This window comes from Acomys russatus, chromosome 14 (genome assembly GCF_903995435.1).
Source record: "Acomys russatus chromosome 14, mAcoRus1.1, whole genome shotgun sequence".
NCBI lineage: Eukaryota > Metazoa > Chordata > Mammalia > Rodentia > Muridae > Acomys > Acomys russatus.
This window is the reverse complement of record NC_067150.1, coordinates 34,142,307-34,164,762: the sequence shown is the minus strand read 5'-3', so window position 1 is coordinate 34,164,762 and position 22,456 is coordinate 34,142,307. Positions and strand designations below refer to the sequence as shown.

The 22,456-nt window shown below is 46.7% G+C and overlaps 1 protein-coding gene across 5 annotated transcripts in view; it reads left to right on the top strand.

Annotated features, from left to right (window-relative positions):
• The window catches only part of Grik4 (glutamate ionotropic receptor kainate type subunit 4), a 428,100-nt gene that overhangs the window by 402,824 nt on the left and 2,820 nt on the right, over positions 1-22,456 (top strand). For 4 of the 5 annotated variants that reach the window (XM_051156245.1, XM_051156246.1, XM_051156247.1 and 1 more), the window contains 4 exons: positions 2,952-3,117; positions 4,900-5,125; positions 9,107-9,235; positions 21,342-21,460. In XM_051156245.1, coding sequence (XP_051012202.1) covers positions 2,952-3,117; positions 4,900-5,125; positions 9,107-9,235; positions 21,342-21,460 — 640 coding nt within the window. The remainder of the gene's footprint in view (positions 1-2,951; positions 3,118-4,899; positions 5,126-9,106; positions 9,236-21,341; positions 21,461-22,456) is intronic. The other variant, XM_051156249.1, reaches the window with a different exon arrangement.

Here is a 22,456-nt window from a genome sequence, read left to right as displayed (position 1 = left end):
TATGCAGATTTATGCAAATAGGGCCTGCTGTAAAGTCCCCAAGGAGGAGGCTCCTTCTGTGCTCTCTGCTCCCAGCTTTCCCAACCTCTGTCCTCCTCCTGCTCTGCCCTGCTCCTGCTTCTGCGGGACAGGCCTGTCTGTCTCAGGAGATACAGCAATGGTCAATCTCTTAGAGCTCTGATGGGCAAATGATTCAACATTAGGACAGTTCTTTGCAAATGTAGAGGAGCTATGTATGAACTAGGCGTTTGTATTAGACTCTTGTGGGAAAATGACCATATATGCAGCCTAGTGAGACAAGTTTGAAAAATACAAGTATTGGATCCTCCCTTCGAAATCTACTATAGGTTTGATTGCTGCAGCTTCCAAAAATTACAGCCCTGCTCCCCCTGCCTCCTCCTCAGCCTGTTTAAGCCAAAGGAAAAGGAGACGAGATATTCCCATCCTTGCTAGTACCTAGGTCACGCAGTTGGTCTAGACACAGGTACCAGAGGTGTTTCTAGAGCTGGGGCAACGACACCCTTTCCATGTAGAGTTCCCGTTTGCCCTAATAAATAGTACATATGGCAGGATTTAAGCCACTTGGGCAGGATGCTTGCCTGTTGGGCATTGCCAAGAAGTTACTGAGTAGATCAACATGCAGAACTGGGCCTTGTGTCCCCAAGAAGAGATGATGTCTCAGCTGAGACAGTTGCACAATTCCCTCAAAGTCTAGGACACCTAGGCAGAAGCCTTGGAAGAGGAAGCCCCGAGGGTGTTAAACTTCCCTTGGAGTTTTCCTTCCAAAGGGTGTTCATTGCCACTAGTGTGCCTGAGCCATTGTTCTTTGCCTGTTGAGTCTACCATTGGCTTCCCACCACACCCAAGGAAAGCCTTCCTCCAGAGAGTTTTAGAAGCCCATCTCCTGCCAAGTGCTGCTCTAAATAGCAGGCCTCAGATGGCTGAGTCACTGTGTTCCAGAGCATGCTGGGAAAGGAACACTGCAACAAAGAGGAGCCACCATGAGAGACCCTCACTAGTCCCTTGTCCACAGTTATCAGCATGTCTCTCAGCCTCTTGAGTTCTTAGATGTTAAAATCAAGGTTTAGTTGGTCCCCTAGGACAGTGGGAGATCAGAAGTCAGGACCACCATGACCTGCCTTGGATCTCCTAGCCAGAGCAAGTGACAGAAAATGTCACATGGTTCAGAAGAATGCCAGTTTTATAACTGCTAACGTTCTCTGATACAAGGGCACAGCCCCACCCTGAGGTAGCTCGGCCTGCACTGGAGCAATTGAGTTGGTTGACATCTTGGTCCAAAATGACCACATGCTACCCAGGAAATAACAAGGCCCCAGTGTGTGGTGTGAACCTGAGAGAAGCTCCCAGACAGCTCTGAGGCCATGTCTACATTCAAGGTACATTAACCCTGCTTCGTGACAGTGCATCCTCAGGCTTGCCCCTAGGGATGGTCCTGGGACGCAGCCTCCAACTGTGTAAAGAGCAGAGAGTGAGTCCTAAGCAAGGAGAAGAGTCTGTCACTTAGAGGTCACTATTTGAAAAGGTGACAGGGAGGTGGTCAGATAATTTTTGTTTTAATCCCCGAGCCAGCCTGGAGGCCTCTCCACATTTTCTCTGGTTCTTGTATTCATCTAGTTCGTTCTAGGCTGCTGATCACAAATGACATAGTACCTCATTTGCTGTTGCCAGTCCCCAGAGATATGTAAAGCAGGTGCCATTATCCTCATTTATTAGATAAATAAGCCCAGAAAAAGACTAGTGCCTTCCTTGCTCTCTTATTGATGGACTGTGACCAGAACAGCAACAACAAAACAAAACAAAAATTTTAAAACACCCCCTCCCCCAAACAAAACAAAACAAAACAAAACAACAACAACAAAACAATCCAGCTCCCTGGTGATCTAGCATATAAAAGACCATTGAGTTAGTGGATGGCCCAGGGAGGCATACAGCTGGAGTCCTTGGTAACCTTACAAAAGGAACCATGGGATTTCTTGGACTTGAAAATCCACCTGGCAGCTGCCAGCTGCCCGAGTCCCATGACAAAAGCTACGCATTAATATGGCAGTGTCTGCATACTGGGTAAAGCCTTGTGAATTCCGATGCCGCTGATTCCGAATTGGTGATTCTCCAGACTGATTCGTGCTTAGATCTGTGTCTGAGCCCCTAACACACTAGGAGGTACTGATGTAGATCCAGCCTAATGAGCAGATGGGAAAAGCTTGCTTAACCTACCAGAGTGAACACAGTGCTGTTTGGCACATATATATGCTGCCTGCACTGCAGAATTATTCAAATTTCAAATGAATTCTAGCGACTCAATAGAGTACTCTTTGAAGTCGGAAGCAGCTTGCCCATTGTCAGAGTGTTTTCCAATTTCAACTTCTCAGCAGTCCAAAGATGCTTTTTCACAAGCTCATCTTCATTGAAGACTTTCTGCTGTTAAAGGCCCTAGAACTGGCTCTGGACAACTGTATCAGTGTTTATCAAGGTACTTCCCAGAGCCTCTCTTTGCTTCCCTGCAGCAGGTGGATGGTAGGCTCACCTCCCTGAGTGGTAGGGATTAGCCAAAGTAATAGGCATCGCTCACGTTAGATGCTCGGCACATGGCAACATGCAGCTCTGCACAAAGCCCTCACCCCATTCACTAGCTCATATCTTATAGTCCCCCAGACTCTTATGTGCATGGACTACACATCTTTTGAATGACGACAAGTAATCACGTTTTAGAAATAAGAAAAAAAAAAAAACGCACAACCAATTGTCATCTTCCAGGCAACACTCACAGACTCAGTTCATGTCCTGCATCCTTTCCTTCCCGACGCTGAGCTGATGTCTCTTTCAAAGAACGACACTTGCTATCTTCTGGATCATAGTAGGACTGGACTCAGAGGCTCAAGCCTCCTGGGAGTGCCTGGGCAATGATACCATCCTGGTCTCTTCCTGCCTAGGTGGGCATTCACTCTGATCATCATCTCATCCTACACGGCCAACCTGGCAGCCTTCCTGACTGTGCAGCGCATGGAAGTGCCCATTGAGTCAGTGGATGACCTGGCGGACCAGACCGCCATTGAGTACGGCACGATTCACGGAGGCTCCAGCATGACCTTCTTCCAAGTAAACACCCTGCAGCTGCTCATCACCAATATGGGGGGAGGGCAGAGGGAAATTGAGGTACCTCTGCACTAAGGATGAAAACAGCTCTGCTCATCCCGTTCTCTTTTGAACATCTACCTTAGAGGTCTTCACGGGGCTCAGTTCTCTCTTGTTTCGTGTAATTTGCCCAGAATGAGGTCCCAAGAGGATTTGTATGACTATCAACCCATCCTAAGTTGTTGTGCGTGAACAGCTGTTAATGCTTGTGATGATTTTGACGGAACCTTCTAAATCTATAATAGTTTTGTGTTTGTTTTATGGGCATTATGCGCTGTGAATGAGACTTGTCGTCTCGTTTACATTACTGCATAGGATGGAGCAGACATGCTCATTTAAATGTTAAAAAGTGAGTTGGAGTTTATGGTTTGTACTTAGAGCAATATGAAAATAATATGGGGCTGGGGTAACTCCGTGGATAAAATGCTGACATTTGAATGATCCCTACCTGCCCACGTGAAAGGCAGGTGTGGACATGCACAGCTGGAACCCAGTGCTGGAGGTGAGGTAGAGACAGGCTCTGGCCAGAGCTCAACAGCCAGCTGTATCACCAGTCAGTGAACCCTAGTCTCAGTGAAGAGACCCCTGCATCAAAAAAGAGAAAACAAAAAACAAAAACAAAAAAACCCCAAAAAACCACAAAACAAAAAAACCAAGGTGGAGAGTAGTAAAGGGAGACACCCAAGTCCACCTGTACATGCACACATATGTTCAAACATAAGCACATACACACGCATATGCTCACACTAGTGAAAATAATATGCATATGACCAACATTTAAGATACACTAAAAGAAGATGGCCTTGGGTCATCTCTAAGCCTGGTGACTTCTCTGGAGCAGACACACTTGGGTTCTTTGGGATATAGCCTTGTAAGGCTGAGGAGAAACCCCTGCCATAGTGTAGTGTTTAATAACAGCCAAGCTGTTGATTGATCACCAAGGCTGACAGAAGCAGGCCACACACACAGAATAGCAGTTTTCATATGCTTTGAGAGCTCCAGGGAAGCAGATTTCCCCTGGGGCTCACGGGTGTCTAACCAACCTAACATCCAAGAAGCGTGCTTTCACATGAGACAAGCCCAAGGCCTTTGGTCTGTTTTCCATAGGAATCTCTGTGTCTCTTGGCACAGGGACAGGGGAAGGCTTTGTACAAATAGAGCTGTGATGGTTCCCCCAGAAATCTGTCTTGTTATTATTGGTAAGCAGAAGCCAGCCTTGAGTTGTGTAGTTGATACACTGGCTTAGAGTGGGTAGGAGAGAGGCACTCTGCTTCTTTTCAGGCCTGTCTCTTTATTAGTTCTGAATGAACCTCAGTACCGTGCCCCAAACTGAGGGACAATGAAGGGACGTGAGCAGAATTTCACTTCCGCCTGTATGAGGAGGTTGTGCTAAAGGAACCCAGGAGGGTAGGCGAGACAGAACCAGTGATCAACCCGTTGGGCAGAACTCACCGTACAGCAGGTCCCTTCCTCATCTATTAAAGGCATGCCACTACGTAACGGCAGTGACCCCCCTGGCCTGAAACAATAGAAAGGGAAAGGTGCTTGGCTGTGATGTGGGGTACAGCTGCAGAAGGACCCCCCTCCCTCTTTAAGACCCCCCTCCCTCTTTAAGACCCCCCTCCCTCTTTAAGACCCCCCTCTCTCCTTAAGACCCCCCTCCCTCTTTAAGACCCCCCTCTCTCTTTAAGCCAACGTTTCCTTTCTCCTTTCCCAACCTTGCTCCCTTCTGATTCTTTCCCCCAGAACTCCCGTTACCAGACCTACCAACGCATGTGGAATTATATGTACTCCAAGCAGCCGAGCGTGTTTGTGAAGAGCACGGAGGAGGGAATTGCCAGGGTGTTGAATTCCAACTACGCCTTCCTGCTGGAGTCCACCATGAATGAGTACTATCGGCAGCGAAACTGCAACCTCACTCAGATTGGGGGCCTGCTGGACACCAAGGGCTATGGGATTGGCATGCCAGTCGGTATGCAGGAGAGCAACAGCCTTTGGGTATAGCTTCCTCCTGGCAGGGTCAGGAGAGCCAAAGCCACTGAATGCAGTCTAGAATCCATTAGCCCCTGTTTCTAGAACCAACAGGTTTGAGAATGACTTTAGCTGGGCTTTCTTAGGGTTTAAAATAAAAGCGAGCACAAGTACTTCTCTCTTTTTCTTTTTCAAGACAGAATTTCTTTGTTTAGTCCCGAAACTCACTCTATAGACCAGGCTGGCCTTATACTCAGAGATGCACCTGTTTCTGCCTCCTGAGTGTGCTGGGATTAAAGACATGTGCCACTGCCACTGGATGTACATGTACATCTAAGTAGAACTCTGTGTGTGTGTGTGTGTGTGTGTGTGTGTGTGTGTGTGTGTGTGTGTGTGTGTACATGCACACACATGGGAGCCAGAGGTCGATGTTGGATGTCTTCCTCAATTCCTCTATATCTTAGTTTTCGATACAGGATCTCTCACTGAATTGGGTGCTCCCATCTCTGCTTCCTCAACCGCAGACTTGCAGGCATGCACCACCATGCCTCGCTTTTTACTTGGGTGCTGAAGATCTGGATTGAGGCCCTCATGTTTGCACAAGTACTTTGCTGATGCAACCATCTCTCCAGCTCCCTAATCAGTCATTAAAGAACTCGTTGACTGGTTATTCCATTCTTTCAGTATTCAGGAATAATTCTAATTATTGAAGAGTACTGATGCCCTTAGCAGACACTTTAGCCCTTGTTGTCTTTGTCTCTTGTTTTTTGTTTTTGCTTTGTGCTGGGTTTTGTTTTTTTTGTTTTTGTTTTTGTTTTTGTTTTTTGTTTGTTTGTTTGGTTTTGGCTCCTTGGCCATTTCTCTGTTGATTAACGTCTCTACTGACAGTGGGAAGAAGGAAGAGCTAGAGGCACCGAGATGAACACATCTTGCTGATTGTAGTTCACTGACACGATTACATGAGATGACATTCACATTCTGTGCAGAATTCACTGCCCTGTCTACCCTTACTTGGTGTGGGTCATCCAAGATGGGCACTTGTGTACAATACACTTACTGGGCACCATCCAGTTTTATAAGTTGTTTGGCTTCTAAGATGGTGCCACCACTGTGCTTCTTAAAGGGCATTCACTTTGCTGATAACTCCACTACCAGGAAATAAGAATATGTGTTTAGCCTTTGTGACTGTGAGGGACGTAACACGTCCTCTGGGTGATTCAGTGTGGTCCATCGACCACACCACTGTGTCAAGCTGCCCTAGTATAAGCGTGTTCTTGAATAAGATGGCAAGCAGAAGAATGGAGAAGTTGGGACATCAGACCATGTGAGGGCTCTGATCTTTGGCATGCAGACCTTGTAGTCACATTTAACATCTTTGGATTACTCTTTCCCTGCCTGGAAGTGTTGCCAATTACTGAATTCATTTATACCTTGGAATATAATGAGCATGATCTTGGAGTCAGGGAGACCTGGTCATGTACCTCAGAGAGGCGCTTTAACCTCTCCCAGCCTCGGTCATCCAAGGAATAGCCAAGTTCTTCATAGCTACTCAGGGAATCACCGTGAGGGTTAGACATGGTCAGGTGCCTTCCCTGGGTGTCCCACACTTAGCCTCCTTGGGGAACATCAGTGTCCTCATTTCCCCCGTACTTCCCCATGTTGTTTGGTAAAAGCAAATCACTTCTTACAACACTGATTGAAAAACAGCCAAATGAGCATGGGCAATAATGAAAGTCATCCCTGATGCTGTCAGCTCTGACCCAAGCAGTTGTGTAAGTGGAGGCTTGACTCTGTGCACTGGCAAACTCTCATAAGCTCTGTTTATGGTCATCTCTTTTATCAGTGCCTATTAATATTACAGGTTGTGAGTCTCTTTGGGAAATGTATTGGCTGACATGTTCTTTCAAGATGCTGGGGTAGATCATGAAGTGAACTTGGGGTGCACCTGGGTAATACTCCAGCGACTCGATAAATTTAACCTAAATGTCAAGTGCTTCCTTTCACAGGGATCTTGGCCACACATAGTTGAGGTGAAAGAGGCCAGTTCTAGAAAGTTTCATTTATAACCGAAGGAAAGCTGGAGAGAAAGGCCTTTGTCCTGCATCTGTTGTGATACAGTTTTATGTGTGTTATCTCTCTTAATTTGCCACATGGGAGGTAGATTGGTTATGCTCATACTCCAGAGAATAGAACTTACCCAAGGTCATAACCCAGAAAGAGTAGCTTGAACCTAGGATACTGATCTCCAAATGCAGTACTTTCCAAAACAGACTATATTGCTGTCTGAGTCCCCCAGGTAGACAGGACAGAATAGACAGGGTTGAGGTATGCTGTGGGGACGCTCACATTCTCAAATGAGGCTGAGACCAACATTATGCAACCACAAATGAGGAAAGACTTAGACCTGCTGAGGTTACACTGCATGCCATTATTCAGGTAGGAAGAAGGAAAATCACTACAGAAATGGGTGACACGGTTGGGCCCAGGGAAAAGTAGAGAACCAATAAAGAAAGATGGAAACTGAATCAGATGGTGATGCAGCTGAGAAAGCAATCAGGGAGCAAACAGAGTAGCCTTCAGGCAGCCTCTGGTCCACTGTGGGTTTGGATGGACGTGCCTTGATGCAATGGAACACTTGTCTTTAACTCTAGATGGTATTAGCCTAATATCTGTCCGCATGTGCAGGGCAATTTATTTGTGTACTCATTCACTACAAGTGTATATATATTACACAGCCATTCTACAGATGGATGTGCATGGACATCCATGACAAAAACACATTCAAGGCTGCAGGCTCGCCATAGGTTCCCTCAGCCTAGTTGTGCCTAAAGAAGGGAGGGTTCCACTCTACAATCCTTACTCTGTGGTTCAGCAGCCTGGTTATTGCCTTGGATCTTACCTGAACTTCAGATCTTAGGCCCTACCCTGAACCCACTGAATCAGAACCTTCCATTTAACAGAATCCCCCAGTGATTCTGATATACATTAAATGCTAAACCCCTCATTGGTGTGTGCAGGCTTCTTCCTGTACCCGACACCATAGGCATTCTCAGAGGTGCCTTCCCACGCAGGATCTTTGTAGTGCTTGGGAAAGCAAACTGAGCAACTGAATTGTTTTCCAAGTTTCTTGATAGCTTTTTCTGAATGATCACAGATCTTAATGATCTTAATGATCAATGTTGTAGGACATTGAGCCTGTTTTTATGATTAAACCTGAATTCTAGAACCAAAGCTCCTTGACCATATCACATTGGAAATTTTTATAAAGAATTGTGTTCAACAGAAAGAAGCCTTCTGCATGATGAAGGAAAGGGCAGCAGGGACGCGGAGTGACTGGCAGGGCAGTAGGTTCTGGTGAACTGGGCTATGAGAGTTGGGGACACCTGGTAACTGGCTTCTCTGTGTGGGTAGATGAGAGGGTGCTCTTCTTTCGGTGGGTTGTGGCTAATTATGGTAAATGATTGTCAAGTGTAATGTGGAAGTAGTCACAAGTGCCCAAGAAATGAATAGATGTGAAACAGAAGTTGGACAAATGGAAGTTTGTGTCACAGAAACACACATGATGGCTTCCTAGAGGCTAGTGGGCAGATCTACATTCAATTTCCTGGGTGTCATTGTGCAGGTTGTTGGGTTCTGATAGGCCCTCCATTTAAATTAGAAAGGAGGCAGATGGGTAGCACAAATGTCTAGGAAGCCATTAGATGGCCCGTGTTGAGGTCTTTGGTCAAAAGATGATCATGTTAGTCACGTGGCAGGAAGGAGACTGGAAGAGCTTAGAGGGCTGTGTACACCAGAAGGCCTTTCTTTTAGGAGAGAAGGTGGACCAGAGGAGAGTGGTCTTGGGGACAGGTGCCACCTGCTATATCTGTGTCCCTCCCAAAGTTCAAGTTGACAGAGTGGCAGGGAGTGTGCTGGGAAGGGGAGCTCAGTGTGTTGAGGAGAACACTGATACCCTGCCCCGGGCTTTCCTTTGCCCCTGTAGGTTCAGTGTTCCGGGATGAGTTTGACCTGGCCATTCTCCAGCTGCAGGAGAACAACCGCCTGGAGATTCTGAAGCGGAAGTGGTGGGAAGGGGGGAAATGCCCCAAGGAAGAGGACCACAGAGCCAAAGGTAAGCACGACAGTACCATCGTGTCCTTGCTCTCCTGCTCAGAGTCCTAGCATTGACTAGTAGGATACTTTTGACACCAAAGCCTAGATTGGGTTGCTGGGGGCCAGTCGCATCCCAGAGTCTTTTTCTGCTATAGGCACACAGACTCCAGAGATGCCGTGTTCTCTAAATCTACCTCTCCAATCCCAATGCCATTGTGATCACCATGGCCCACAGCCGCGTGGTATGCTTTTCTATTGCTGTGATAAAAGACTAAATGGAGGCAGGGTGTCTGGAGCAGGTAATTGAGGGCTCATATCTTGGATGGCAAAGACCAAGTAGAGAGAGCAAACTGGAAATGACCTGTGGCTCTGAATCTTCAAGGCCCATCCTCTAGCAAGGCCACACATCCTTAGCCACCCCAAAGATCACCATCAATCTAGGACCAAGTATGCAACGGAGGACACTCCCATTCAAACCAACACACCTGTCTTCTCAATTCCCTCCTGTATGGCTGCAATAGCTTGATCTCCTTTTTCCATTTGTGTGTGTGTGTGTGTGTGTGTGTGTGTGTGTGTGTGTGTGTGTGTGTGTCTTGACAGTGGCCAGAGTGATTCGTATTTAAAATACAAATATAACCACAGCATACCTCTGCACTAGGTATCTTTCAGCATCTTCCTATCTCTCTCAGAATAGATTTCAGGTTCCCTGAAGCCTTGAGGCCCAATGTGATCTATGCCCCCTGACTCTCTTTTTATTTCTGACACTCCCCAAGCCATCTTGCATTTACCCTAGAATCTGAGCACCTGTTCCCTCCTCTATGCTGCTTTGTCCCCAGGCTCCCTCAGAAAGGACTCCTGCCCCTCCCACGTGAGCCTATTTTATTTTTCTTTCTAGACTATACCACTACCTTATTATAATTCCTTATTGTTCACTTCCCACCTTTATCAGAGCGGATCTTCCATAGGGGTGGGTCTTGTTGGCCCAAGGCCAGCATAGGATATATTCCTGAAAGAAAGAATGAATAAATGGTGACTAAAAGAATGGACACTGCATTGGGTGGACAGTGAAGCAGCCACAGACTGTATCTGCAGGAAGGAGTACAGACTGTTCCTGAGCACCCAGGAGGCACAGGGATGTCCTGATTACACCTAGCACAGGTCCGCTAATGCCTGTTAGTTATTTTTCGATAGCTCATATTCTCAACATGTCCTGACGTGGACAATAAATCATACAGTCACCCTTGCAATCTCCTGGCAGCCTCGCTAAAATATGCAACAGACTTATCTGTGCATGCTCTCCCTTCAGAAGGAGTAGAGTGAAAGAGAACAAGAACTTGCCTTTCTGCTTCACATAAATGATTGTCCCCACACAATGTTGAGAACCACTGTGTTTCTAAGTATTTGTATGTGGCCTTCCATCTGGCAAGGCCAGGTGTTAGGAGTATGGCTCTAGGGGGCTGGATACAAATGATTTAAAAAAAAAAAAATCCTGACTTCCTAGGAAGCCACAAAGCCATATACTACTTAGGGTGTTCCCTCCACAAAGGCCAGAGCCACTCATTGGCATGGCTATGAGTAGACACACAGGACATTGGCAGATCACATTTGCATCCAGGCCCCACCCATTGCTAGTCTGTGAATGCAGGCATCTAACTACCATTGCTGAGCTCGTGTGTGTGTGTGTGTGTGTGTGTGTGTGTGTGTGTGTGTGTGTGTGTGTGTGTGTGTGATATGACTACACTGTGCTGTAGAGTTGCTGGGAGGGTGAATCAGAGACTGGAAAGCACTGGGTTCTGTTCATAGGAAGGCCTCAGGGTACCCCAGCCACTGTTGATCTGCACTGGAGTGTGTGCCATGCTACTCCTCAGAATTCCAGGATGTTCTGTTATCTGTCTGCAAGGGACTCATTCCCAACTGTCAGCCAGCTCGTCATCCAATCAACAGGAGATACGAGGTACAGTGAGATGTGTTGTTCCTGGCAATAAGTAAGTCTTAGAGCCTTCCTGTTAAAGAGTGTGACACTTCAGGGAAGATTATCAAACTCCCTAGGTACTGAGCAGACTACAGTGAAAGACTGAGGGTGAGGGAAGAGGGGACTAACTGTTATTTTTTCCAGAAGAAAACAATGAGGGAAATACAGAGCAAAATATGGACATGCTTACAGATTGAGTATAGTAAAGTAGATTTTTGAAACTGCCCAGATCCTGAGCAGAGAAGGACAAGGTGAAGAGGGCATGGCAGACAAATAACCTCCATGAGGAGGAATGTGGAGGCAGGGAAGGGCAATGCACAGAGGATGCTGTGGGGCTGGCGAAGCCTAGCCTCAGTGCATGGGCCAGTTTAGGAAAGCTGGCTATAGATGTTGGAGGGTCTAGAGTGAACTACTGCAGAACTGCAAAAGCCAGTCCTGTGCCTAATTTCAGAGATCATCTCTGACTCCAAGAGACAGCTGTTACCTCAGGAGAAGCACCGTCCAAAACAATTCTTCACACGCATAGCAGGTGCGGTCCTGTGGAAGGGTCTGACTCCGGTTTTGGTCGAGAAGTATTTTGGAATGTAGACATTTTCTTGCTGTATGCTGAAGGAGGCTGACCGTAAAGCTGATGACAGAAGTTAAAGAGTAAACAAAACAAACACAAGACCCAAAGCTGCCAAGTCTATAAAATGGATAAAAGAATGGCCCAATCAGGGCATGTTGGGTTGTGACCTATCCATGCAGAGGAAGATGCTCCACAGCTGGTGTCACTCCCAGAATGATCTGAGGATTACAAGGGCTATGAAGAGATCTTTTTGTCGAATTTAGAGTTTGGAAAATCCCAGAATTATATGACATACCACAATAGGGTGGAGACATAGGAAGAAGCACACAGGGACTGAGAGCAGAGAAAGTAAAGGGCCTGGAGTGTCCTAAGGTCCCAGACAAGAAGATTGGAAATCTGAGTGTAATGAATGGAAGGTGAGATGCTCACCCACTCTCTATGAGACACCGCGGTCCCTTCCCACCCTAGGGCCAAAAGTGCACCTGGTGAAAGAGGAGACACCGAGTCTTACCTGAATTTAAACCAAAAATATCTGAGAAGTCTGTGTGTTTTTGGCACTGGAATGAAAACTGTTTGGCACTGGAATGAAAATCGAAGTTTGAGGTAGAAGTTAAGTCCATTCACAGAAAAATAAAAGGTATCCTTTTCTGCAGTTGTCAGCTTTGGAAATCTCCCCCATTCCACGGAGGTTTATACAAATTGATAGACAGCAGAGTGTGAGGTGGAGGGGAAAGGGAGACAGATGGGAATCGGGCTCGCCCCCCCCCAATCAGGAAAGATGAAATGGCATGAATGGGAGGCCTCTCTGTGTCATCTATGGGGACCAAGTGTTCCCTGGCATAGAGGGGAGAATGGGCAGACAAGAAAGGAAAATCGTGACAAGAGTCACTGTACCCAGGTTACTACACCTCAGGAGACGCCTAGGTCCTACCGACCTGCCAACACTAACTTGCATTTGCAGTGTTCTTTGGAACACAAGAGCAAGCACTGTAGTAAGAGCCAAGGTGCTGGAGCAGGCCATGCACATGTCCATGAAAACCACCGTGTCGGCTGCCCTCCCAGACAGAGCAACCAGGGCCAGCTTCATGCAGGGGCCCCACTTCTGCCACAGCTGAAATGTAGACACAAATTACTCAGTGATGCGCAAGCTTCCTTGGCCAAGCAACATCCCCCCCATGACTTTTACAGGCCATGCTAAAAGCATTGTCCTAAGACGGGAGGGAGGATGCCTCAGCTTCATTTCTCTCTGGCAAATTAGCCATTGATTGCACTTACTACAGCCGCTAACTGACTGCACAAAAGACTCAGACATGCTGGAACAGCGTGACCCAAAAGATCTCTTCCTTCAAGTCTTGAAATGGCCACCAAGAGTCAAGCTATGGAAGCTTTTCCCCTTGTGTCTCAAATAGCAGGGGTCTTAATTTGCTTTCCCCGGGACCTCCTAGGTCACCTTTCTTTTTATACTTTTCACCAGTTGGCTTTCATGTGTGCCTAAAGGAATGAGAGGACTGGGGAACACACAGAGAGATGGAGGTGAAGGGAAGGAGGAGGGGGCCTTTTTTTCCCCAGAGACCTCTGAAACTGACAGGAACTGCCTGCACTTTGGTTTCAATTAAAATGTACCAGGCAACACGCTGGAGCCTAATGTAATCCTTTTCTGTTTTGTTATCCTATTAAAATGCACAAATTTTCAAAGAAAGGGAGCTGATGCTTACCGTACTTTTAATCCAGCATTACAGCTTAAACACCAGGGCCAAGAAGAATCCTAACATTGAGGTAATGACTCCTGTCTCGAGCCTTCTTAACTGGCCTTATTTGGATCTTGTAAATGCAGCAACATTTCCCCCTTCCCTTCCCACCCTCTTTTCTCTGTCCCCACCTGGACCCTGATGGCCAGCTACCTTCCTGCAAACACTGAGAAATAAGATGGCAGATCCTGTGAAAAACTGGAGACAACAAGAAAGACCAGGGTCTATGCCAAGCGGTTTCCATTTTGTTCCGTCTTCTCTTTTCAAAAACACCTGTATTTTATTTGTTTATTTTTCTCACCCGGCTCCTATAAAAGGAAATCCTGCTAGCCACTCGCAGATGCCAGCATCCCCATGCAAGGGGATTGGATTGCCAAAGGCTTCACAGAACAATCGCTAGACAAAAGGTGGTGGATGAACTCCAAGGAAATTAAATACCTTTATCTTGAAAAACACGAGCTCGTAATCAGGGCTTCAAAGGAAGACAAATACTCCATCAGGCTGTGAAACTCGGGGTCCCCTTTCAAGAATGGCAAAGAGGCAGCACCGGTTGACTTTCGGAACCCTTGGATAACAGGAAGCTTGCTGTCTGACACAGTGAGAATGAAAGCCTGAGACATCTTAGCAAGAGTGGGGGTAGGTGGTGGGGAAGAGGGGGGACTCTGGGGATGTGTCCCTCCCTCTTTCTTCTCAGGGGACCAACGTGGCTCTCCTGGTTCTCTGGTTTCTCTGGGAAGCGTTGAAGGTGGGAATCTGACTTTGATAGCAACTCAGGGAGTTACTTCCAGGAAGCCCTGCCTAAGCAAGTCAGACCAAGAAACTCCAGAGGATTGTCAGAAAACACAGCACGAGCAGAAACAGAGGCAAATGGTAACCTGGCCAGTCTGCAACCAAGAAAGGCGCCCATTCTGAAGACTACAGTCACCTCTGTCTGGAAAGTGAGCCAAGTTAAGCCAACGCATCACTGATTCAAACATCTGATGTTGTGCTCTGGAAGGGGGGGGGGGAAGTCCTGAAATGAGCTTATAGCCTGTATGTAGACCCACTCATCCCTGCCATCTTGGAGGATCTGGGCAATAAAGCCAGTTAAGCTCTGTGAACATATAGTGTACTCTCAGGGATCACAGAGTGATGGGTGAGCTGGTATGGTGTAAAGGCTGTGGGCTCTGATTTTAATCTGGATTTGGGTGTGGAACCTCAGTCAATGAGCTTAAATTCTGCACTTTTATTTCCTCACAAGTTGTCAAGGGCAACTACAAGGTCAGAGTTAAAGTAGTTGTCAAGGGCAGAGTTTGAGTCATTAGCATGGAAACTTGCTCATAGTAAACACTCCTAAAGGATGCCTTCATATTTTCAGAGAACATAGCTTTGCCATCAGGTTTACTTAGAAATCACCCCTTAGGTATGAAAAGTTGGGCAATCCAAGTTCTCTGTCTTTTTTATGTTTTTATATAGCAGGAACAGTGGGTCTCCTTTCTAGCCTGTTTAATCACTGAAGGAGATTGCAACTGGTTTGGGACTTGAGGTGCTCAAGCTTGTATTATGGGATATGATGAAGTACCGCTCCCACAATGTATTTTAATACATTGCAAAATTTCTCAAATGCTTCTTCCATTTTGTATCCTTTTTCCATCCTTTTTCTCCAACTGTCCTTTCCAGAACCTACTAGGCCTAGGTGAAAGATGGCACAGTTAGGACAAACAGAAATGGCAGACTTTCTGCTTCACGGTGCCAGTCTATTCACGCTAAAGGAGGAGTTGTTCTTTACAACAAAGAATGCCCCAGAGATGGCCCCATCTGCTAGCCCAGTGCCCAGCTCATGGAAAATGCACCATAAAGATTTGTTGATCAGCATCAAAGAGAACCTATGACGTCACTTGCTGAGATCATGCACTTGTCTGTCCTTTCTCTATAACCCTGAGGTATAGTTACCTCTCACCCACCTACGACCCATTGTTCCAAAAGGGAACAACATGTCTCAGGTGCAGATAGACACACTGTTACTTGGAACTCAACGGTGGCTTTAAGGGCTACAAGTTAAGCCGACCTGAGTCGAAGAAGCGATTCTTAGCTAGGCAGACAGGAAGGAGGGGCATCTGTATGAGTGAGATTCAGGTCTCTTTGCTGCAGTATCTCTTAATGATGTCTGGTCCCCCTTCAGAGTTCCAGAGACAAAGAAAAGAATGCATTTGCACTTGGGAGCTAGTATTTGTATTTGTGGGTAATCTGTGAGTGACACCAGAGTTAGTATTTCACCAACCAGGGATTTGCGAGGAGAGTCTGAGTCTGTTTCAGCAAATGCGTGCTGATTGCTGAAGCACAGCTGAGGGCCAGGCTCTGTGTCAGGAGGAAACCTCAGTTTTAAAACCATCTGTCTGGGTGCCTTGTGTACGGTCCTGTGTACAGGAGGGGACAGAGGCAGTGACTAGATGACTTCCTGGTCCCTCTCCCAGGTGCTGAGGCATCTGGAAGGGCGGCCAGTTCCTTGCAGGCTAGAGCAAATCCATCCCAAGCGCCTGTTGATGAATGGCTGTGTGCTGTGGAAGGCATTAGACTTCCAGGGGGATGACTGATGGCAGTGCTAAGCAGACTGGCCTCACTCTCTGAGTGTGCCCCTCCCCCCTCCCCACTCCATCTGTTTCTCAGCTCTCACTCCGCCAGCAAAGCTATTCTTGCTTCTACTTTCCAATAACTTCCTAAAGGCACGGCTGGTATGCAAGCCTCACTCTGAAGAGGACGAAGAGGCCACTCAGCCAGCACTTGGCATGCTAGAGCCAACACACATGATTACCAGGTTGGCTGTGAAAACTGAGAAGCTGGGAAAGGACTGGAGCTTTTCGGTGGCTCATGGCCGCCACCAGCGTCCTGTTGAAACCTCAGCTCCTTATCAAAAGACGTCCAGACCTAATCAAAGTCATCCCAGTACAGACCCCATGTTCCTTTCCTTTCCTCCATGGGAGGGGTGGTCTGTGTCATGGATTAGCCCATCAGTGCTCTGACCCCTTCAGAAAGTCTGGACCACCTGCCTGGAGCCCTCACCGAGAGCTGCCAGTTTACAGTTACCACAGTGAGGATCACAGTGTGGATCCAGATCTCTGTCCACTGTAGGCCTCTACATCTCTCTCTTTCCTTCTCATCATTTGCTTTTCTTCATTTTCTGTGTAGGTGTGTTTGGTATGCATGGATGTCTGTTTGTGTTTGTGTGTACGCTCATAGAAATGTATGACACACATATGACCACATATGTGTGCATGGGTGTTTGTGTGTGTATACTCAAATGAATGAAGATGCATCAGTGCTGCGTGTGTGTGTATGCATGGGTATTTCTGTGTGTATGTATGTATGTACTTGCATGAAGGCATCAATGCCTCCATGTGTGTGTATGCGGAGGCCCCAAGACTGATCTAGACTCTTCCTTGATCGTTTTCCTATTTTTTTTTTTCCTTCTTCTTCTTACAGCTGTGTCTCTCAGTCAAACCCAAAGCTAACCAATACTGCTAGTCTGGCTAGGCAGTGTGCTCATTCCAAGGCTGGAATTGCAGGCAGGCAGCCACACTCACAGGACACTGATGTAGGGTTCTCAGGATCTGGACTCTGGCCTTCCTGCCTACAGAGCAAGAGCTCAGCCATCTCCCCAATTTCTTCTGGTCATTTTTTTTTTCCTAGAGCACTTTTATAGGCCACACATCCAGTGATCGTGAGGTAGAGAGGTACACAAGGCATGGTTCCTCTCAATGAACTTAGTCTAATGGGAAATAAGATCCATAAACTTAACCACCCTGATGGTTTTCTGTGCACAATTGGTATGTTACTAGTGAGGCATAAAAGCAGTAGACCTGGCAGAGTGCACAGTGACCTCCCACACAGATAGTGGACTAGTTATTTTTGCATCACTGTTACCAGATAGCCTGACAGACACATCTGCTGGGACAGGGATTTTAATTTGACTCAGTTTCCAAGGGATTTCAACTCACTGAGGAGGGAGAGCCTCGGCCCACTGAGGCTCTCAAGCAGTGGGTCTCAACCTTTTAATACAGTTCCTCTTGCTGTGGTGACCCCCCCACAACCACAAATGTATTTTTGTTGCTACCTCATAACAGTAATTTTGCTACTGTTATGGATTGTAATGTAGATATTTTTTGGAGCTAGAGTTTGTCACAGGGGTCGTGACCCACAGGTTCAGAACTGGTGCTTTAAGGTATTTGAAGTGGCACACATTTGCACGGCAGCCAAGCAGGAAGCACCACGAGGCTAGTCAGGACCGGCAGGGGCCTCACCTGCTAGTGCCCCATTTCTGCCTGCTGAACCCCTACATCCCAAAGGTTCCTCCACCTTTTGCAAATGATGCCACCAGCTGGAGACCAAGTGTTCTAACACATGAGCTTGTGGGTAATATTTCAGACCCAAAGTCACAGAAGGGCTTGAAAGGAGTCAAAGTGCACAGACGGAAACGTGGAGGGCAAGAGGGCATGCTGGGAAATGCCAACAGTTCTGTATTGCTGGCAGTGATGTCACAGGTTTTTCCTTTTGAAAAGGTCAGTTTTCCAGAGGATCTAGTTGAACAGGGAATGGCTGCATTCGGGGACATCATTTTGAAGTTGATGCAGCAGGGCAGGCAAGGGCTGGGGAGTACTTGGCGGCAGGCAGAGTGATGCTAGGAGGGATAGAGAAGAGGAGATTGAGACCAAGTCAGCAGGACCTGGCAGTAAGCAGTGCTTGGAGGAGACGCAATAGCGCATCAAGCAATGGCTTTATAAAGAGCCAAAAAGAGTGAGATTGACAGTGTCCAGCACTAAGAGAGACTGTGTAAGACTGAAACTGGGAGGGTTCCCTGAGCTGAAAAACAAGACGTAGGAGTGACTTCAGAGGAGCAAAAACAACACATGCAAGGAGAGCTGGTTAACTAGGCCTAGCAGAAGTAAATCCAGATCGGTAAATTCATTTTTTTTCTCCTTCAGGTCTCCTCCAGGGCCTAAAAGCTTCTCAGGTGTTCACAATTATGTTTGAGGTCTGAAAAAAAATATATTGGCTTCCCAATGCACAAAGAAAGCTTACAAAATTAAATTAAGACATGTTTAATTAAATATCTCCAAAATGGAACATTGTTCCAACTTCATTAATTTTTAAATTTAATATTCATAAAAACTGCCTCGCATTTAGACACAATTTTGGGGTTAGATTTTTCTCATTTTGCAAACATTCCCTTGTATGCACAGTGATGGCTGAGAAATCACAGCCAATTGTAAATTAACTATTTCTTTCTGCTCCATAAACCCAAAGGGAAAAAAAAATTAAATGTATTTAGTTGTAAGATGTTGGGGGCATTTTCTTCTGCGTGCTTTTATGTGGGACGGGGGTCTCCAAATGTATGTGTTTTAGAGTTTCTTAAAATAATGCTGTCGTAGACAGCACTTTGCAGAAGAGATAGGCGGGGCAGGCACTGAGTGGACAGAACTGGAGCAGTCAGTGAGGGGTCTGGGAAGGGAAGGACATCAGCTGGGATGAGCCAGTGGAGAGGGAAAGATGTGGAGGCTCTGGAGGTGACTGACAGGGAGATGGGGAACACAGCCAGGACACAGGTGACCCAATGAGAACCAGGGAGAATCACCACTCCTTCCAGAGACAAGAGGACAGAGCTCCTCTAGGAGGCCCTATTTTCTCCCTCTGTTCCATGTAGATCTATCTCTAAGTGATGGGGCTATATTGGAGGGTCAAAGCATCAGCCAAGGACTCCCTTTACCTGGGCAGGTGGCCATCTTTACTATCCCTAAAGTCACTTCTCTTCGCTGGACTGGGTGGAGAAGCTAGTGCTTTGAGGACTCATAGGATGCAGCCATGCCCACCTCTCACCACTCCTTCTGCATGGGCTGGAGCTCCAGCCTGCAAACCCTGCAGACCTGTGGGCATGCTCGTTCTTTCTTCAGAGCCCCACCTTTGCCCCACTCTCCCATCCATGTGCATCCTGATATTCCTGTAGCCAAATATCTTCTGTTCCCTGTGGCCCAGGTGAGAGAGAGGCAGGTATGGAAGGGGACCCAAACTAGTTTCCTTCTTTATTTTTAAGATCCTCGGTGTTGGATTAATCAGGATAGAGCACCCCCCCCCCCCCCCCGCGCATTGATTGATGCAGGTTTGGAAGAGCTGACCACGGGAATCCGCAGATCAGAGTGCATGGTCGGCTTGAGGTATAGTTGTGCGAGGCCTAGGGCCCACTGGAAGTTGGCCATCAGTGGGAACACCGCTATGCTGTGTTGTTTAAAAACAAAAAAGAACAGACACCCACCTGGGTCCTTGTGGTGGGAAACCCAAGGCATCTTGACATGGCCAGGTAGAGATATTCTGCTTTGCAAGCTACAGAGATAGCTTCTGATTCCTGTTCCTTTCTGTGGAGTATCTTATATGGTAGAAAACTCCCTGACAACAGCATAGCCCCGTGCCCCATGACAACTAGCGATCAGACATAAGATCATCCTAAAGAGCACCAGACATAAGCCTTCTGGGTACCAATTTCTTAGATAAAAGGAGCTTTTTATCCATGATTGTGGTCCTCATTCAATCAAACACTTCATGTGTTTCTGACACATCTCTAAGTTTGGTTTCTCCACAGGCAAAGAACTCATCCACTTATGCATCTAAATTCATCAATGCTCCAAATGAAATGACCATAATCTATCTCCAGATATCTTGACAGGCAATGAGGGTATTACCTAACTTTAAAGAACTAAAAAAAAAAAAAAAAAAAAAAAATGCATAGATGCTTCCAAAAATAACAATTTCAAACTAAGTGGAGGCCTGGCTAGCTGGGGGAAAAAATCACCATGGAAGTTTGTTTCAAATACAGAGTTCAGGAGCCCGTGAGATGGCACAGCAGGTGAGGGTGCCTGCTGGCAAACCTGATGACCTGAGTTTGATTCCCAGAGCCTACATGGTAAAGGGGAGAGGACCTACTCCTGAAGCTTGTCTTTGGACTTCCTTATGTGCTCTGTGGCACATATGTGTGGATGTGTGAGTGCACACACTGACACACACAAAAATAGATGTGAGAAATAATAATAATAAAAAATACAGAGCCCATCTTCAGAAATACTGACTCAGTAGGTCTTGGGGAAGGGCTAGAGATCTCTATTTTAAGTTTTCTAGAAGTTTCTAAGAGCAGCCAAGTTTGGGCTGTGCTAGTCCAGTAGGGGCAAAAAGTCTTACTTTCCAAAAAAGTTTAATAACATTTGTAGTCTCTTCTCCCAAATATTCACATCCAGGATTATTTTAGGACTTGGGGATTTGGGATCTTGAAATACTGATTGGCTGGGCATCCCCTGACTTGAAAATCTAACATTTAAAGTTCTCTGAAATCTAAAATTATTTAAGCATCATACATGTGCTCAAAAGCTCTTGGTTTCAGTGTTTCCGGTTAGGGGCGGCCAACCCGTTATGCAGTGATTCTGGGGAGCAGTATTCTTTCTATACCCTTAGATCCCCAAACACATACTTAAGAGGTCAGCTAGACATGTTAGAGTTTCGGGTCTTGTGCTGTTGTGACACTATGAGCCAAATCAGATTGGACCTACAGCCCTCTCTTAAGGCAACCCCCAGGCCCAGCCCACTACTGTTTAATGGTTTCTCCAACCCCTTTCATTTGCAGCTAGATCTCTCTACCCCAATTGACTGCAACCACTCTGCTTCTCTTTCACATGAGGAATTAAATCTCTTCCAGGAATGAGTCCAGGAGACCACCCACAAGCCTGCATTCTGACTGTTTAAGTGACTTTGAATTGTGGGGATGTGTGTCCTCTCACTCTCTCAGAGTGAGTGTTACTTCTCTTCTCTCTCTCTCTTCCAGGCTTGGGAATGGAGAATATTGGTGGAATCTTTGTGGTTCTTATTTGCGGCTTAATAGTGGCCATTTTTATGGCTATGCTGGAGTTTTTATGGACTCTCAGACACTCAGAAGCATCAGAGGTAAAGCTTTCCAAAGGATTCCGAAGCCCTCCAATGGCATAGTGCCCTGCAGCAGTGTGAAACTCCAAGGCTTCTGCATGCGTTTCAGATAGGACCTGCGGAATGCTCCCAGAGGGTGCACAGGACAGGACAGTGGGGGGAAATCATAGCCTCCAGAGTAAAAGACCTGAGTCCACGCTGTCATGTACTGATTGTGCAACCAAAAAAGGGATTCAGAGTCTCCTTTGACACAGCCAAAAGATGTTTTTATAAACAATAGGTCTTAGTATGTGTGACAGTACCAGGCTACTCGTGTGAAATACGGCCTCGGACCTTCCATTTTGACTATGTTTTTACTGTACAAGTGAAAACCCTCAGAGACATGCCAACTTAGAGGAACCAAGAGGTTCATCTTCTCTCTTAGGGATTTTAATACATGCAATTCTCTAGCTGTGGCTTAGGAGCTTGGTTAGTATCTACTTTACATCTGTGAAAAGTGTGAGAAGGGATGCTTTATCTCATTGGTCCTCCATCCTTCCCCAGGGAAGATGCACAAATCTTTACATGTTAATTGCATTGTGAGACTTCCCCCCCCCCCATTACATCAGCTTTTCACTTCTGCTCCAGATCATCCTTAAGCACCCCTCCCCCACCTTTAATTGTTGCTGGGGAAATAGCTCCTGACTGTACAGACAACACCCCGGAAGCCTACGGGGGTGGGGGGCGGGGCACCTCATAGGGGACCTTGACACACATCCCTGCCTGCCAGTCGCTTGGTTGTCTGTGCTCAACTTTTTCCCACAGTCACCCCTTCTTCTGCCCTCTGCTCCTGCACAAAGAGAGCTTGATTTTACTTCCCACTTCCCCCCAAGAAATGAAGAGGAGCTAGCCCCATGTAAACCCCCATGTAAAAATGGACTCACTGGGCCAGTTGCTGATGTCACTGCAGCAGGGGGCACTACCCTTCAGTCCTTTGCCTGATCCTACCACTCCTCATCTGCTTTACGATTGTACTGT